At 42.2% G+C, this 18,106-nt stretch overlaps 1 protein-coding gene across 2 annotated transcripts in view; it reads left to right on the forward strand.

Annotated features, from left to right (window-relative positions):
- The window catches only part of OSBPL10 (oxysterol binding protein like 10), a 290,264-nt gene that overhangs the window by 207,627 nt on the left and 64,531 nt on the right, over positions 1-18,106 (forward strand). For both annotated transcript variants that reach the window (XM_081246970.1, XM_081246971.1), the window contains one exon: positions 15,959-16,113. In XM_081246970.1, the coding sequence (XP_081103096.1) occupies positions 15,959-16,113 (155 nt within the window). The remainder of the gene's footprint in view (positions 1-15,958; positions 16,114-18,106) is intronic.

Here is an 18,106-nt window from a genome sequence, read left to right on the forward strand (position 1 = left end):
AGATACCCGCCTTACCTCCTGCTCTCTGGACACCCGCCCCCCTTTCCTGTCCCCTCAGGGTCCGGTGTGAGAATTTCTCTGGAATACATAGCAGAAGCATTTCCAGTTCTTTATCAAGAAGCTAGAGATAATAATAAGCCCCCTTAAGATGCTCCAATCCTTTTGAAGTGTTTAATCGATAAGCAGATAGAAAGATATTAGGGAAGATTAAATTAAATGATAAAGGTGAAAATGGCTTGAGATTGGTCATGTCATACAGAATTGTAAAGTATTAGAAATAAGAGACGAATTGAAGCCTCATGGAGCTTTGTTGCCCAGGGTTCAGTGAATTAATGAGAAATGAGGCAGTTCAGGTGATGGAAAGTATAGCTGGGTTATGACAGATAGTCTGTATTTCACGCTTCCTGCAAGTCCCCTTTGCCTTCCTCTTTCACCAAGGTTAAAAGGGGGCTGTTGGTTTCCTACAGTAAACCGTATAAGGGTAATTCGGGTTTCTTTCTGTAATACCCACCATCATGTACTAAGCTCTGATTCTGTCAGCATTTGGCTTTTGCTACACATTTTCTGAAATCTTCACCAAGTAGATATTATTATGCCCATCACGTGGGTGAGATGCTAAGGCTCAGAGGGGTTAAATGACCTGCCCGAGGCCACGCAGCTACGGCAGAGCCACGTCCAGAGGTGGGCTCTTCCCACTGTGGCAGGTGCCTGGGGTCCTTTGTTCAGGCCAGAATGGAACACCCAGCGGACTCTGGGTTCCCCAAACTGGGGCCAGGGACACTGTCCTGCTCACATCATAATTTTCTCAGGGCAGGTCTATCTTCTTTTTCTTTACTTTTTTTTGGAAATAATTTGAGACGTCTAGAAAAATAACAAGCATAGTATGAAAAATCCTCAAATCTCCAAATACTCTGAATGCCAACATTTTATGACATTTGCTTCATTATCTTCTGTCTGTATATATAAGCCTATTATAATATTCTAACCACTTAAGAGTAAGTTGCAGACTTGATATATATCTTTACTCTTATATACCTCAGTGTAAATTTCATTAAAAGAAAGAAAGAAAAAAGGACACTCTCTTATGTAATAACAGCGCAGTGGTCAAAATCAGTAAATTAACATGAATACAATCCTCTTCCTAATCTGCAGACCTTACTAAATTTTGCTGATGGCTCCACCAATGTCCTCTGGAACAAAAGGAAAAACATTCAGGTACAGGATACAGGCTGGGAGGGGCATGTGTGTCGAGGCACAGAGTGAAGGCACCCAATCTGCTTTTCTCCTTCCTTCTTCTTCCTTCTCCATTTGAAAAATGGGACTCTGATGCTGAGACTCCCTCACTTTTCCTGATCTGGATGGAGCCTCGGTGAGTGCATCGGGACTTGGGCACAAATCAGTGTTAGACCGGATGCTTCTCAAGATTCCTAGGATCCCTCTCACACCAGATTGTATGTCCAGCCTCTGCGACCGAACAGGCTCATTCCGAGAATGAGTGGATAGAAGCTTAACCCATTTTATTATTCCTAAAATTCATCCCTTACATCTTTCTTCAGGGTGGCTTTCTAGCAAATTTCTAATTTTTGTTCCTGATTTTCATTGTGTCTCTGGGGTTTCTAAGGGCCTGGAGGGACAAAGCTCGAGGTGGAATTTCAGATGTGGTGAGGGTTGAAATGAGGACTATTGGGGTGGGAGGAGGGGGAGACCGAGCAGTGTCGCAGACACTATGCCACCCACCATGCTGCTTTCTGCAGCTCTTTACGGTCCCACCCCTGGCCTGGCCCCGTTTGTCCATCCTCCCTTCCTTTTAGCCATTTTTTTTTTTAACATCTTTATTGGAGTATAACTGCTTTACAGTGGTGTGTTAGTTTCTGCTGTATAACAAAGTGAATCAGCTATACGTATACATATATCCCCATATCTGCTCCCTCTTGCGTCTCCCTTTCACCCTCCCTATCCCACCTCTCTAGGTGGTCACAAAGCACCGAGCTGATCTCCTTGTGTTTTTAGCCATTTTTACCAAAGAACTTGGTTGAAGGTTGGAGAATAGAGCATGAAGCATCATAAGAGTTATTTTGTTTCTTTGTCTTCTTAATCCTTTCCAAAGTTACATTCCATATAACACAACCCCTTAGGTTTTAAAACATTCTGCATATGTCTTTTAAATCTGTGCCACATGCAGTGGTTAAGAATCCGTTTGCCAATGCAGGAGACACGGGTTCGATCCCTGGTCCGGGAAGATCCCACGTGCCATGGAGCAACTAAGCCCGTGTGCTACAGCTACTGAGCCTGCACTCTAGAGCCCGCGAGCCACAACTACTGAGCCCGCATGCCACAACTACTGAAGCCTGCGTGCCTAGAGCCAGTGCTCTGCAACAAGAGAAGCCACCACAATGAGAAGCCTGTGCACCACAAGGATGAGTAGCCCCCACTCGCCGCAACTAGAGAAAAGCCTGCGCACAGCAACAAAGACCCAACGCATCCAAAAATAAATTAATTAATTAAAAAATAAATAAATCTGTGCCACACATTTGGGGGAAGAAATGGAGTTACTTCCTGCATCCAAAGCATCACAGTTGCCTGCAGTTAAAATGGATTTCCAGACTCTCAAGCTAGCAGAATAAGAGAATCTGACAACCCTGGGAGTGTCACCACAAAATGTGTTTGTTTAGAATCTCAGGGCTCTTGAGGTTGATAGTGGCTGTAGCAGACTGACTCCCGCTGATTAAAACATAATGGTTATATCCAAGGAGTGCCAGGCTGGATTGATGGAAATCAGAATCTCATTAAAGCCAACCTCTGTCGGGGTTTCCTCTAGATGTTCAAGGGGCCTGGGGCGGGGGTTGCAGATCCCCTAGCACAGCCAGTATCCATGGGCATTGTTCTTGAAATTTCTATCCTTTCTGACCCCTGCACTGATTTTTTTTCCTTCTGCCGCTCTTCAGAATCAAAAATTAATTTGTGGTCTTGCAGCATTTCATCTTCTGTAGCCTCTCATTTCATCTTCTGGGGAATTTGTCGGCTCTGGAGCCTTTGTCTGCAGGTGTTGCTCCCTGATCCTGATTTCATTTCAAACATGCAGAGCAACTGGACCAAGGTCTAGAATTACTTCAGCCTGCGTTTCAGGCTCTGGGCCTGTCTCTGATGTTACCTCTAAGATATGTGGGACTGAAATGCTTCATTTAACTTCTGTTTATGAAGAGGTTTGTAACTAAAATTCATAATGTAACTTTGCTTTTTGGTCAAGGCTTGTGTTACGCAGCTCTCCTCTGTCCTGGTGACTAGATCTCCTCCAGCATCTTGATGGAGGCAGTTGATTGATGGGGTGGGGCAGGTGGGCATCTGGTTTCCTGAGTCTAGATGCGCGCCTCTGATTTTACATGGAGAGGCAGGCAGGGCTGCTCCAGAGATGGCTGGGCTGCTTGGGAATCTGGGCTTGAGGGGGGTTCTGGAACCTTAAAGTGGTCTGGGGGCAGAGTAGTCTGCTGCCTGTGCTTCTGGGTAGTTCCTCACTTGCACCCTTGATGCGGGGAACTTGCTTCAAAGTCAGTGCAGACACCTGTGACCAGACCAGCACGTTCTAGTGCGAGGTCAGAGCTGAGTACCAACGAATGGTGGGTGCAGGGCACGTTGGGAGAGAACACTGGGGTCAGAGCTGCTGGAGCGAGGATGGCAGAGCCTCAGGGAATAGCCGGATGATGCCCATGCCCTTGGACATAAATCAGGGCCAGGAGATCAAAACAAGTGTAATTGAAGAGAGGAGAACCGGAGCGGAATTTAATATGTGCTTCTTAACTTGCCCTTCCAATGACTTTTTCATTCTCTTTTAAGATTTGTGGGGATTGTCAGTTAATAAGCCAGATGCATTGGTTCCTCCTATTTTGGGGTTTGGCCAAAAGGGTCAAATAGGTGACACTATTTTTATAGGTGCTCTTCTTGGCTTTTCTGGCCTGTTGCCGTCTTCCTTCTGCTCTGCTTTTTTCCAGAAACAGCTTCAGATTCTCAGCCTTCATCTCTTTTCCCCACTCAGAGTCTTTGCTTTTCTCTGTCTCTTATACCTTCTTTCTCAATACCTGCTGCTTCTGGTGAAAATGAGTCCCACGTAAGTCACCTTCCCTTATTTTGTGAGTAAAAGCCAAGATAGAAATGTGACGACGATTCCTTCAGTAAACAGCATATGGAGAAAATGGAAAAGCTAGCATTGCAGAATATTTCAGATGGTAGTTTTTTTTTTTTTTACAATTGTATAAACAGATTGTTTGAGTGGCAGCTCCTCCATAAAGAAAACAGTTAGCTCCTAACATCCCAGCTTTTCATCATAAATATGCTTTATGTTTTTCCCACGTTTGTAAATGTCAGTCTTATTCCATTGGGAAAAACCCTCTCAGGTTGACTGAACCTGGGAGGCGTGAATTCACTGTATTACAGGAAGAGGCAGGGGACCTTCCAGGGACCTTCACCTGTCACTGGCCTCTGAGCAGAGGTGTCACAGCCCTGGCACGGGCACTGCAGTTCCCAGCACTCAAGCAGGGTGTAAACCAAGGCTAAGGACAGAGTAAGACAGTTCCACGGTCAAACCTTAAAGCCCACAGTTAAATTTTCTGTAGCTTCCTGTGTGTTTCTGGTTGGTTCAAGAAACCAGAAACCCTTTTTTTCCTTCTTCCTGGCATTCTTCTATCTACTTAGGCATGTTGTGTGAGGAGATGCAAGCATGTGTCAAAGCCTGGTTTAAGGACTGGGTTTGCCATTTGGTGAACATCCGATCATTTGTCTTCCTCCTCTCTTCTGTTGGATCATCTTTGATGGTCTCCTGCTCACAAAGGTTAAGGTGGACCAGAAAGTGAAGGGTAATTAACATGCAGTTACCTGATTGACCACCAGTCAGCAGCCACATGGTAATATTTGATCCCAGTCTCCTTTGCATTTGTACTTACTGGTATGTTTGTGATCTTCTGAGTCCCTTTCTATAAGTTAGGCGTATCTTCTCACCTGTCAAACAAATCAGCAGTAACACACACCACTAGCCTTTGTGCCACTAAGAAAAAGCTGCCAATTAAACTCTGACACGCCATTGAGTGTAAGATGAACTCCAACTTCAGAGCTGTTAAAATGTGAAAATTGGTGTGTCTTCTGATTAATGAAATATGGTTTAGACTTGCGTTTTGTTTTATGACAGTCTTGAGAATCTATCTTTCAAAAGAATAACGCAGTCCATTTATTTTTTCCCTTACACTGGTGGTTGTTTTTCTGTTACACTTTTTTTAAAAAAAATAAATTTATTTTTGGCTGCGTTGGGTCTTTCTCTACTTGCGACGAGTGGGGGCTACTCTTCATTGTGGTGTGTGTGCTTCTCACTGTGGTGGCTTCTCTTGTTGTGGAGCACGGGCTCTAGGCATGCAGGCTTCAGTAGGTGTGGAGAGCGGGCTTCAGTAGTTGTGGCTCGCGGGCTTAGTTGCTCCGTGGCATGTGGGATCTTCCCGGACCAGGGCTCGAACACGTGTCCCCTGCATTGGCAGGCAGATTCTTAACCACTGCGCCACCAGGGAAGTCCCTCTGTTATGCTTTTTGTTTTCATGTTTCTATGTTGCTTTTCTTGTTTCCTCTTATTTCACTACACAGATTGTATTCCCTTTTCTTTAGTGTTTTGGGAAAAAATATGTACATAAATTCTAATAGTAGTTACATTGCATTCTTCATAAGCATTCTTTAACTTGTGTTTTTCTAATCATCAAAATCAAGAATGACACTGTGTCTTCACTCTCTCCTTTAGTGCTGAAGACTTAGAATACTTTAATTTCCTTTGTTTCTCAGATAGACTTCCCAATTTTTGGTAATATAATATAGGGGCTATTGTTATTAGTATTTAAATATTAATTTAATACTTAATAATGTATGATAAAGATTAAATCTCTTTAAAAGAATTTTAACTTCATAGTTGTGTAATCAAGTTTATAAAAAGTATTTAAATTCAGTTCTAGGACTGGGACAGGATGAAATGAAGTGAGGCACCCACTGTGAGCACACATTTAAGGGTGCCAAAGTAATTAAGGTAAATGCTGTTTTAATGCAATATTTTTAAACCAAAATTAATGCAAAAAATCCAGGATGAACAAAATATCAAAACCTTAAATAAAAACAGGATTAGATAGTGTGAGGCAGGTGAGACTGAGTCCTTTAAGACATTTTTTGTTTTGGCATTAATTTTGATTTAAAAAATATTGCGTGAACATGTCATTTATCTTGAATACTCAGTGTTTTGGCACCTCTTTAAATCTTACCCCTAGGCAAGTGTCTTTTTACCTCCCCTGAGTCCCAGCCTTGCTCAGCTCTGTGTTCAACTGGGTTCGTTGCTCACTGCTAATCCTTTTATACAACTTCTCCAGTCTTGAGTTCTTAATTCTGCTGCTTTTCTTCATGTATTGGGATATGTCCTCAAGTCGTTTTTTCTCCCAGAAGGTAGAATATTTTCTGAGTCTCTGCAGCGCTGCTCAGAAGGCATACAGTGCAGAGTTTAAAGAGTCTGGGCTCCGGAGCCAGGTGGCCTGGGTTTTCATCTCCCTTCTACCCTGACACTTACCAGCTCTTGTGCCTTTTTGTTTCTTTACCTGTCAAGTGGACATAATAATAGGACCTACCCATGGGTCGTCATTAGGATTAGATGAGCTCACGCACGTAAATTATTTATGATAGCCCTTGGCCCCTAGCAAGAGCTCAATAAATGCTGACTCTTTTTGGCAGAGGAAAGATAATTTGTCTGAAGATAAGCATTATCCCCCCAGCCCCGCACCCACCTTCAAATCTGTAGACTTTTATTTGCATTATTCTCTTCATCTACTCACCTTCTGGTGTTTAGTGTTGCAGCAAAATCCAAGACTAGCTTGATTTCTTTTTTCCTTTAAGGCAGGTCTAACGTTTCTGCCTAAATGCTTGGAAAATTTTTTCTCATGATTTTTTTTTAATTAAAAAATGTTGCCCAACTTCATGAGCCAGGCAGTCATTATACGACTCTAGTTTTGTATGTGTTTGAAATTGCAGTGAGAAAAAGCCTAAGAAAATATCGCCAAGCTGTGTCTAGATGTGAGTCTTTTCCCATTGGTTTTGCTGGACTGAGGTGGGCTGTTTTCAGCAGAACCCAAAGCCCTCTCTTCCGCTTGGGCTGTGTTTCTTTACTTCTGTCACTGTTTATTGTTTCTGTCCCACTGATCTGATCTCTTTACTTTAGGGTCTCTGTTGTGTATGTTCTGTCTCATTGCTGGTCTTGTGCCCTTTGCAGCTGCTCACTGGTAGAACTTCATTTTCTTGACACACTACTCACTCGACTTTCTACATATCCCTTCCGGGGATATTTAGGCTGCCTCCTGAGCTGTAGTGTTTTGGGCCGTTGGAAGGTGGGTGATATCCGGATCTTCTCTTTTTTTTGTGGCCGTGGACACCTTTCAGCACTGCTTTCTTGGCCTTCAAAGCCTTTGCTTTGGCTTCAGCTTTGGGAGGGGCAGGGGCTGAGAGAAGGAAAGAAAATGAGGGTGTGAGGGCGCTCACTACTGGTCTTGAGGCTGGAAGTGATTTATACACTCGTTTTCATTCGCTCTATATTAGAATTTTCCTCCTTTATCCTCATATGAGGCAGCTGTATCCAGACTCCCAAACCAGTGGCTGGTGATTAGAGCAGCTGGACTGGTCTGAGGTGGTCTTCTCTCCTTCCTCCGTCACTGGTTCTTTGATGCTCTTAATCCATAGAATGTACAGAAAACTGCATTTCCCAGCATGCACTGCTACCCCCATCCTTCCTGTCCTGGTCTTTGTCTCAAGATGCTGTGTATCACAAGCAGGCCAAACTCTACTTCCTGCCCTGTTGTCTGTCTCCTGGTTATCATCTCTGAATGATGGTGGCGTGGAGGGGAGGGAGGGACAGAGTTAAGGCATGGGAGTAATGGACGGAACATTGTCCTGATTGCCTAGGAGAGCAGATTTCATTTTTTCCCCTAGTGCTTTTGTAAGTTTTCCTAATTATTCTAGAGGACATTTACTACTTGCATAATAAAATAAAATGAAAAGAAAGTAGTACCCCTGTATTTATGAGACAGCTTCCCAGTATTTAGGATCTGAATCCAACTTCAGGTCTCTGAGCAGGAGTTGGTCAACAGGACAGGTAAGAAGTATCTTTCTGCCTTTCTTAGGGAAGATTCTGGGTCTTGGAACCCTGGGTTGGTTTTCTTAGTCCAACCCCATCCACCTTATTATTTATGGGGATTCTTCATAAGCCTATCCTTAGCTCATCCTTCAGCCTTTGATTTTAGTGTTGTGAGTTTCTAACTTTTTAAAAATGACATCAAGGACTGATATATGGATGCCTTTTTGCCATTAAAAAAAAAGTTGTGGTAAAAATACAAATTAAAAAAAATTGGATTGGTTCAAGATGGTGGAGTAGAAGGATGTGCTCTCACTCCCTCTTGCGAGAACACTGGAATCACAACTAACTGCTGAACAATCATCGACAGGAAGACACTGGAACTCACCAAAAAAGATACCCCACATCCAAAGAAAAAGGAGAAGCCACAATGAGATGGTAGGAGGGGCGCAATCACAATAAAATCAAATCCCATAACTGCTGTGTGGGTGACTCACAAACTGGAGAACACTTACACCACAGAAGTCCACCCACTGGAGTGAAGGTTCTGAGCCCCATGTCAGGCTTCTGAAACAGGTGGTCCGGCAACGGGAGGAGGAGTTCCTAGAGAATCAGACTTTGAAGGCTAGCAGGATTTGATGGCAGAACTTCGACAGGACTTGGGGAAACAGAGACTCCACTCTTGGAGGGCACACACAAAGTAGTGTGCGCATTGGGACCCAGGGGAAGGAGCATTGACCCCATAGAGACTGAACCAGACCTACCTGTTAGTGTTGGAGGGTCTCCTGCAGAGGCGGGGGGTGGCTCTGTCTCACTGTGAGGACAAGGACACTGGCAGCAAAAGTTCTGGGAAGTACTCCTTGGTGAGAGCCCTTTCAGAGTCCACCATTAGCCCCACCAAAGAGCCCGGGTAGGCTCCAGTGTTGGGTCACCTCAGGCCAAACAACCAGCAGGGAGGGGACCCACCCCACCCATCAGCAGACAAGAGGATTAAACTTTTACTGAGCTCTGCTCACCAGAGCAACAGCCACCTCTACCCACCACCAGTCCCTCCCATCAGGAAACTTGCACAAGCCTCTTAGATAGCCTCATCCACCAGAGGGCAGACAGCAGAAGCAAGAAGAACTACAGTCCTGCAGCTTGTGGTACAAAAACCACATTCACAGAAAGATAGACAAGATGAAAAGGCAGAGGGCTATGTACCAGATGAAGGAACAAGATAAAACCCCAGAAAAACAACTAAATGAAGTGGAGATAGGCAACCTTCCAGAAAAAGAATTCAGAATAGTGATAGTGAAGATGATCCAGGACCTCGGAAAAAGAATGGAGGCAAAGATTGACAAGATGCAAGAAGTGTCTCACAAAGATCTAGAAGAATTAAAGAACAAACAAACAGAGATGAACACTACAATAACTGAAATGAAAAATACACTAGAAGGAATCAATAGCAGAATAACTGAAGCAGAAGAACAGATAAGTGACCTGGAAGACAGAATGGTGGAATTCACTGCTGCAGAACAGAATAAAGAAAAAAGAATGAAAAGAAATGAAGACAACCTAAGAGACATGTGCGACAACATTAAACACAAGAACATTCGCATTATAGGGGTCCTAGAAGGAGAAGAGACAGAGAAAGGACCTGAGAAAATATTTGAAGAGATTATAGTCGAAAACTTCCCTGACATGGGAAAGGAAATAGCCACCAAAGTACAGGAAGTGCGGAGAATCCCATACAGGATAAACCCAAGGAGAAACACACCGAGACACATAGTAATCAAATTGGCAAAAATTAAAGACAAAGAAAAATTATTGAAAGCAGCAAGAGAAAATACTTAAAGTGATGAAAGGGAAGAACCTACAACCAAGATTACTCTACCCAGCAAGGATCTCATTCAGATTCGATGGAGAAATCAAAAGCTTTACAGACAAGCAAAAGCTAAGAGAATCCAGCACCACCAAACCAGCTCTACAACAAATGCTAAAGGAACTTCTCTAAGTGGGAAACACAAGAGCAGAAAAGGACCTACAAAAACAAACCCAAAACAATTAAGAAAATGGTAATAGGAACATACATATCGATAATTACCTTAAATGTGAATGGGTTAAATGCTCCAACCAAAAGACACAGGCTTGCTGAGTGGATACAAAAACAAGAACCATATATATGTCGTCTACAAGAGACCCACTTCAGACCTAGGGGCACATGCAGACTGAAAGTGAGGGGATGGAAAAAGATACTCCATGCAAATGGAAATCAAAAGAAAGCTGGAGTAGCAATACTCATATCAGATAAAATAGACTTTAAAATAAAGAATGTTACAAGAGACAATGAAGGCCACTACATAATGATCAAGGGATCAATCCAAGAAGAAGATATAACAATTATAAATATATATGCACCCAACATAGGAGCACTTCAATACATAAGGCAACTGCTAACAGCTATAAAATAGGAAATTGACAGTAACACAATCATAGTAGGGTACTTTAGCGCCTGATTTACACCAATTGACAGATCATCCAAACAGAAAATTAAAAAGGAAACAGAATCTTTAAATGACACAACAGACCAGATAGATTTAATTGATATTTATGGGACATTCCATCCAAAAACAGCAGATTACACTTTCTTCTTAAGTGCACACAGAACATTCTCCAGGATAGCTCACATCTTGTGTCACAAATCAAGCCTCAGTAAATTTAAGAAAATTGAAATCATATCAACCATCTTTTCTGACCACAACGCTATGAGATTAGAAATCAATTACAAGGAAAAAAATGTAAAAATCACAAACACATGGAGGCTAAACAATACATTAGTAAATAACCAAGAGATCACTGAGGAAATCAAAGAGGAAATCAAAAAATACCTAGAGACAAATGACAATGAAAACACAATGATCCAAAACCTATGGGATGCAGCAAAAGCATTTCTAAGAGGGAAGTTTATAGCTATACAAGCCTAACTCAAAAAGAAGAAAAGTCTCAAATAAACAATCTAACCTTACACCTAAAGGAACTAGAGAAAGAAGAACAAACAAAACCCAAAGTTAGCAGAAGGAAAGAAATCATGAAGATCAGAGCAGAAATAAATGAAATAGAAACAATACAACAATAGCAAAGATCAATAAAACTAAAAGCTGGTTCTTTGAGGAGGTAAACAAAATTGATAAATCATTAGCCAGACTCATCAAGAAAAAGGGGGAGAGGACTCAAATCAATAAAATTAGAAATGAAAAAGGAGAAGTTACAGTGGACACTGCATAAATACAAAGCATCATAAGGGACTACTACAAGCAACTATATGCCAATAAAATGGACAACCTGGAAGAAATGGACAAATTCTTAGAAAGGTATAATCTTCCAAGACTGAACCAGGAAGAAATAGAAAAAACGAACAGACTAATCACAAGTAATGTAGTTGAAACTGTGATTAAACATCTTCCAACAAACAAAAGTCCAGGACCAGATGGCTTCACAGGTGAATTCTATCAAACATTTAGAGAAGAGCTAACACCCATCCTTCTCAAACTCTTCCAAAAAATTGCAGAGGAAGGAACACTCCCAAACTCATTCTATGAGGCCACCATCACCCTGATACCAAAACCAGACAAATATACTACAAAAAAAGAATGTTACAGACCAATATCACTCATGAATATAGAAGCAGAAATCCTCAACAAAATACTAGCAAACAGAATCGAACAACACATTAAAAGGATCATACACCATGATCAAGTGGGATTTATCCCAGGGATGCAAGGATTCTTCAATATACACAAATAAATCAATGTGATACACCATATTAACAACTTGAAGAAGAAAAACCATATGATCATCTCAATAGATGCAGAAAAAACTTTTGACAAAATTCAACACCCATTTATGATAAAGACTCTCCAGAAAGTGGTCATTGAGGGAACCTACCTCAACATAATAAAGGCCATATACGACAAACCCACAGCAGACATCATTCTCAATGGTGAAAAACTGAAAGCATTTCCTCTAAGATCAGGAACAAGTCAAGGATGTCCACTCTCCCCATTCTTATTCAACATAGTTTTGGAAGTCCCAGCCACGGCAGTCAGAGAAGAAAAAGAAATAAAAGGAATACAAACTGAAAAGAAGAAGTAAAACTGTCGCTGTTTGCAGATGACATGATACAGATGACATCTGATAGGCAGATGACATAGAGAATCCTAAAGATGCCACCAGAAAACTACTAGAGCTAATCAATGAATTTAGTTGCAGGATACAAAAAAAATACACAGAAATCTCTTGCATTCCTATACACTAGTGATGAAAAATCTGAAAGAGAAATTAAGGAAACACTTCCATTTACCCTTGCAACAAAAAGAATAAAATACCTGGGAATAAACCTACATAGGGAGACAAAAGACCTGTATGCAGAAAACTATAAGACACTGATGAAAGAAATTAAAGATGATACAAACAGATGGAGAGATATACCATGTTCTTGGATTGGAAGAATCAACATTGTGAAAATGACTATACTACCCAAAGCAATCTACAGATTCAGTGCAATCCCTATCAAATTACCAATGGCATTTTTTATGGAACCAGAACAAAAAATCTTAAAATTTGTATGGAGAAACAAAAGACCCCGAATAGCCAAAGCAATCTTGAGGGAAAGAAACGGAGCTGGAGGAATCAGACTCCCTGACTTCAGACTATACTACAAAGCAACAGTAATCAAGACAATATGGTACTGGCACAAAAACAGAAATATAGATCGGTGGAACAAGGTAGAAAGCCCAGAGATAAACCCACACACCTATGGTCAACTAATCTATGACAAAGGACGCAAGGATATACAATGGAGAAAAGACAGTCTCTTCAATAAGTGGTGCTGGGAAAACGGGACAGCTACATGTAAAAGAATGAAATTAGAACACTTCCTAACTCCATACAGAAAAATGAACTCAAAATGGATTCGAGACCTAAATGTAAGACCGGACACTATAAAACTCTTAGAGGAAAACATAGGCAGAACACTCTTTGACATAAATCACAGCAAGATCTTTTTTGATCCACCTCATAGGGTAATGGAAATAAAAACAAAAATAAACAAATGGGACCTAATGAAACTTAAATCTTTCGCACAGCAAAGGAAACCATAAACAGGACGAAAAGACAGCCCTCAAAATGGGAGAAAATATTTGCAAACGAATCAACAGACAAAGGATTAATCTCCAAAATTTATAAACAGCTCATGCAGCTCAATATCAAAACTACAAACAACCCAATCCAAAAATGGGCAGAAGACCTAAATAGACATTTCTCCACAGAAGACATATAGATGGGTAAGAAGCACATGAAAAGCTGCTCAGCATCACTAATTGTTAGAGAAATGCAAATCAAAAGTACAATGAGGTATCACCTCACACCAGTTAGGCTGGGCATCATCAGAAAATCTACAAACAACAAATGCTGGAGAGGGTGTGGAGAAAAGGGAACCCTCTTGCACTGTTGGTGGGAATGTAAATTGATACAGCCACTATGGAGAACAGTATGGAGGTTCCTTAAGAAACTAAAAATAGATTTACCATATGACCCAGCAATCCCACTACTGGGCATATACCCAGAGAAAACCATAAATCAGAAAGATACATGCACCCCAATGTTCACTGCAGCACTATTTACAATAGCCAGGTCATGGAAGTAGCCTAAATGCCCATCGACAGACAAATGGATAAAGAAGATGTGGTACATATATACAGTGGAATATTACTCAGCCATAAAATGGAATGAAATTGGGTCATTTGTAGAGACGTGGATTGATCTAGAGACTGTCATACAGAGCGAAGTAAGTCAGAAAGAGAAAAACAAATATGTATATTAACGCATGTACGTGTAACCTAGAAAAATGGTACAGATGAACCGGTTTGCAGGGCAGAAATTGAGACACAGATGTAGAAAACAAACGTATGGACACCAAGGGGGGAGAGCAGTGGGGCGTGGAAGTGGTGGTGTGATGAATTGGGAGATTGGGATTGACATGTATACACTGATGTGTTAAAATGGATGACTAATAAGAACCTGCTGTATAAAAAAATAAAATTCAAAAAAATAAAAATTGGGGTTCCTAACCATTTTAAAGTATACAACTCAGTAGTGTTAAACACATTCATATTATTGTACAACCAATCTCCAGAACCCTTTTCATCTTGCAAAACTGAACCTCTATATCCATTAAATAACTCTTCCCCCCACCCCCTGTTCCCCACTTTGTCCCCAGCCCTTCTCCACCAGGGACATACAGGCTTTTTGAAACATACACTCTTCTTGAAATTGACCATCTCTGAAAGTCTTAATGGTCATCCGTTCATTCAGCACAGATTTAAGGAGCTCACACTCCTTGCCAGACCCTGTTCTAGGTTCTGGGGATACAGCAGTGAGCAAGGGCAGTATTGTCCCTGTTTTTAAGGAGCTGATGTTCTAGGGAGAAGAGGAAGGCAGACAATAAACGAATGAACAGGGTGAGTTCAGAGAGTGCTAAGACCCATAAGACAGTAAACCGACAGCTGGGACAGGGGGTGCCTCTGGGGTGCTGCTTTGGCCAGCGAAGTCCCCCAGGGCCTTTCTGAGCGCGTGATCGTTGAGCCGACCCCTGGATTTACTCAGGAGATCTCCTCCCCCAGGTAGAGGAACTAGAGGATGACAGTCTGAGCAGGGAAACAGCACACACAAAGGCTCTCGTCTCTTCGAAGAATGGGAAAAAAAAAAAAAAAAACAGCCTCGCTTGAGCATTGTGAGCAGCTGGGAGAGAATGAGGAGATGCCAGGCAGCATCTGAGGTACTGAAGGGCGGCTGAGTTCTAGTTCACGTGAGGTTGTCTGCACTTGAGCCCACCTTTCCTTCATCACTCACTCCTGTGCTCACGCTGAGAACAGAAGCGCCAGATTCAGCTGAGTTTGAGGCCTATTTTTTTTTCTAATGGCAGAATTGCTACAGGGTAAAGAAATCTACCTCTGATCACTCCTGTCCCCTTTAGCAAGCATATATACAACTATTCTGTAATAACCCATTACTCTCGGAAAGATCAGTATTAGAGTTAGAAAGTTTTTTTTGTTGTTCCCAAGGGTTGAGGGAAAATTTTTTAAATGCTTTATAAGGAATTCCCTGGTGGTCCAGTGGTTAGGACTCTGCATGTTCACGGCTAAGGGCCTGGGTTTGATCCCTGGTTGGGAAACAGATCCCAAAAGCCGTGTGGCGTGGCCAAATAAAAAAAGAAAAAAGAAAAAAGCTTTATTAACAGCAATATGGTAGCTAGAATGGCACGACCGCATCCATCCTCCATGCCCATGTCTGTCCATGATGTGGCTTCCTGACTTCTGCCACCCGAATGGACTTCGGCCACATCTAATGGCCAATCACACATGGCGTGATCACACTGCAGGCGTCTTTTCTCAGCTGTGGTCATCATGTCAGTGGGCATTCAGACTGCATTTCGAGCAGCCCATACCCGATACAATTTGACTTTTGCTTTTTATTGTAAATATTTGTAAGTATTTTTGAAAAGTTAAAAAAAATAAGAAAAACACCCTCAAGGAAGTACGGCACATGCGAATTGTTTTTGTCCAGGGACAGGGAGAGACACAGCCTATGGTCATTATGCAGAAACTCGTTTATAAATAGGTGACCTGAATCTACACTTAAATCCACTGAATCAGCTTAAATCCACTATGGTCCACTTAAAATTGGACCCACTTCATGTTGGGTTTCTTTAACAGCATGGTATGGCTATTTCTTGAGCTCTAAATGTTGGATTTGGAAAATACTTGGCATCATTCTAGGTCTTTATTTCAGAAAGCATCCTGGGATGGCACGGGCCTAAGTCACACTCCACAGAGCAGCTGAAAAATGGGACACTTGGCTCTTTGCCATCGGCCAGCGCCAGCATAACCTGGGCCATTTTACCCAACTCCGTGGAGGATGAACAAACCTGCCCGCCAGAGCCAGAGGTAAGCTTGCCAGCCTCTCTTCGCACCTTTCATGGCTTGTGTTAGCGCTTGTTCAGAAGTAGAGTAATTATATTTGTAACTTGCTCACCGCTGGGTTTTAAGAGGAGACAAATTATAAAATGGAAGCATTGCCCAGGGAGACAAAATCAGCTCCGTGCACGCCTGGCGCTCCTGCTCTTGTGCCTGGCAGCTGCCATGGGCGAACTGTGATCCAACTGATGGGGAATCTCCTATTTTCATTGAAATGGAAGTCGTTTTCACGTCACGTGGGAGAAACTCTAACACACCCACTAACGTGACGCCTGTTGACGTGATGGGAGTGGTTACAATATATTATGTCGCTCCCCTGAATATTGGCTTCTTTGTGTGGTTGTGCTAATAACATGAGCTCCTTCCTCCCATGCTTGATCCCCGCATGCTACAAAACCGGGCCAGCCCAGGGGCAGTGGCTGGGACTCTTCTAGGCGTTGCACTAGCCCAGGTCCAGGGAGGAGCAGCCCTGCAGACCTTAGGGGCTAGCCAGGCCCCCACAGGCTCCCTGGACCCAGTCATCTGCCCACGCAATCTCCGTGACTAACTGCACCTCTAAGTGGCAGCTGGAGGGAAGCCAAATGCAGCCTGCATTTTGTCAATTTCCCTGGGTGTCATGAGTGAATTTCTGCTTTTTCTCTTTCTTTGGATGCATGTGTCCTGTTGACATGATCTCGTGAACTGGGCTGGGACCTACTTTAACCATGTGTTAGAGGTGGTTCTTCATTTGAATTGAAATCACTTTAGCCTGAAAATTGTGGAGCAAAATCTATTTTGTAAGGTTGCAAGCCCCAAGGCAGCTTCTTCAGTCAAATGGTCTTGGTTATCCATTGAAATGTTTCTCCAAGCTTCATGTGATTCTATTCTCCAAGGGCCGCCTGAGGGCTTAGGTCTTCCAGAAGCAGGATCGGCCTGCCTGCAAGTATTTCATCAGCATCTGTAAAGGTGACTTTGCAGGGTATGAAACGATAGGGGATGTGAGATTTTGAAAGGTATTTGCCTCTGCCTGTACACCGAGTTTCAGGGGGAAAACACTTGTAGCTGACGTGTGGGTGCCTCGCAAGGTAAGTTGGCAACTGAGAAGATGTCGCAGCTTGTTGTCAGGTAGCTCTTTTGAGAGCCTTGGGTGGGGTCACATTTGAGGAGGTCGTGCTTAGCTGCTAAGGGGTTGAGAATTCCAATCACCTCCATTCTGTTGGAAAAGAACCTTTAGGAGTTCACACCATAATACACATACCTAAATCTTGCTCTAGAAAGAAATTAAAAGAGAAGTTCTTAGATCTTTAGAAATAACTGTTTAGATCCTCATCCCCAGCAGCATCACAGGGAAACCCTAACAGAGGCTGTCACCTAATAAGCTTTTTATTTAAAAAATGATTATTTATTTACTTAAGTGTAGTTGATTTATAATGTGTTAATTTGTACTGTACAGCAAAGTGATTTAGTTACACATATATATATAATTATTAAATGTTCTTTCCCATTATGGTTTATCACAGGATATTGAATACAGTTCCCTGTGCTATACAGTAGGACCTTGTTGCTTATCCATTCCATACATAAAAGCTTACACCTGCTACCCCCAGCCTCCCACTCCATCCCTCTCCTAACCCCCCTCCCCCCGGCAAGTACAAGTCTGTTCTCTATGTCTGTGAGTCTGTTTCTGTTTCATAGATAGGTTCATTTGTGTCATATTTTAGATTCCACATATAAGTGATATCATATGGTGTTTGTCTTTCTCTTTCTGATTTGTTTCACTTAGTATGATAGTCTCTAGTTGCATCCACGTTGCTGCAAATGGCATTATTTCGTTCCTTTATATGGCTAAGTAGTATTCCATTGTATATATGCACCACATCTTCTTTATCCATTCATCTGTTGATGGACATTTAGGTTGCTTCCATGTCGTGGCTATTGTGAATAGTGGGGCTATGAACATAGGGGTGCCTGTATTTTTTTGAAT

This window comes from Mesoplodon bidens, assembly GCF_964165515.1.
Source record: "Mesoplodon bidens genome assembly, chromosome: 10".
In the NCBI taxonomy this organism is placed as follows: Eukaryota; Metazoa; Chordata; class Mammalia; order Artiodactyla; family Ziphiidae; genus Mesoplodon; species Mesoplodon bidens.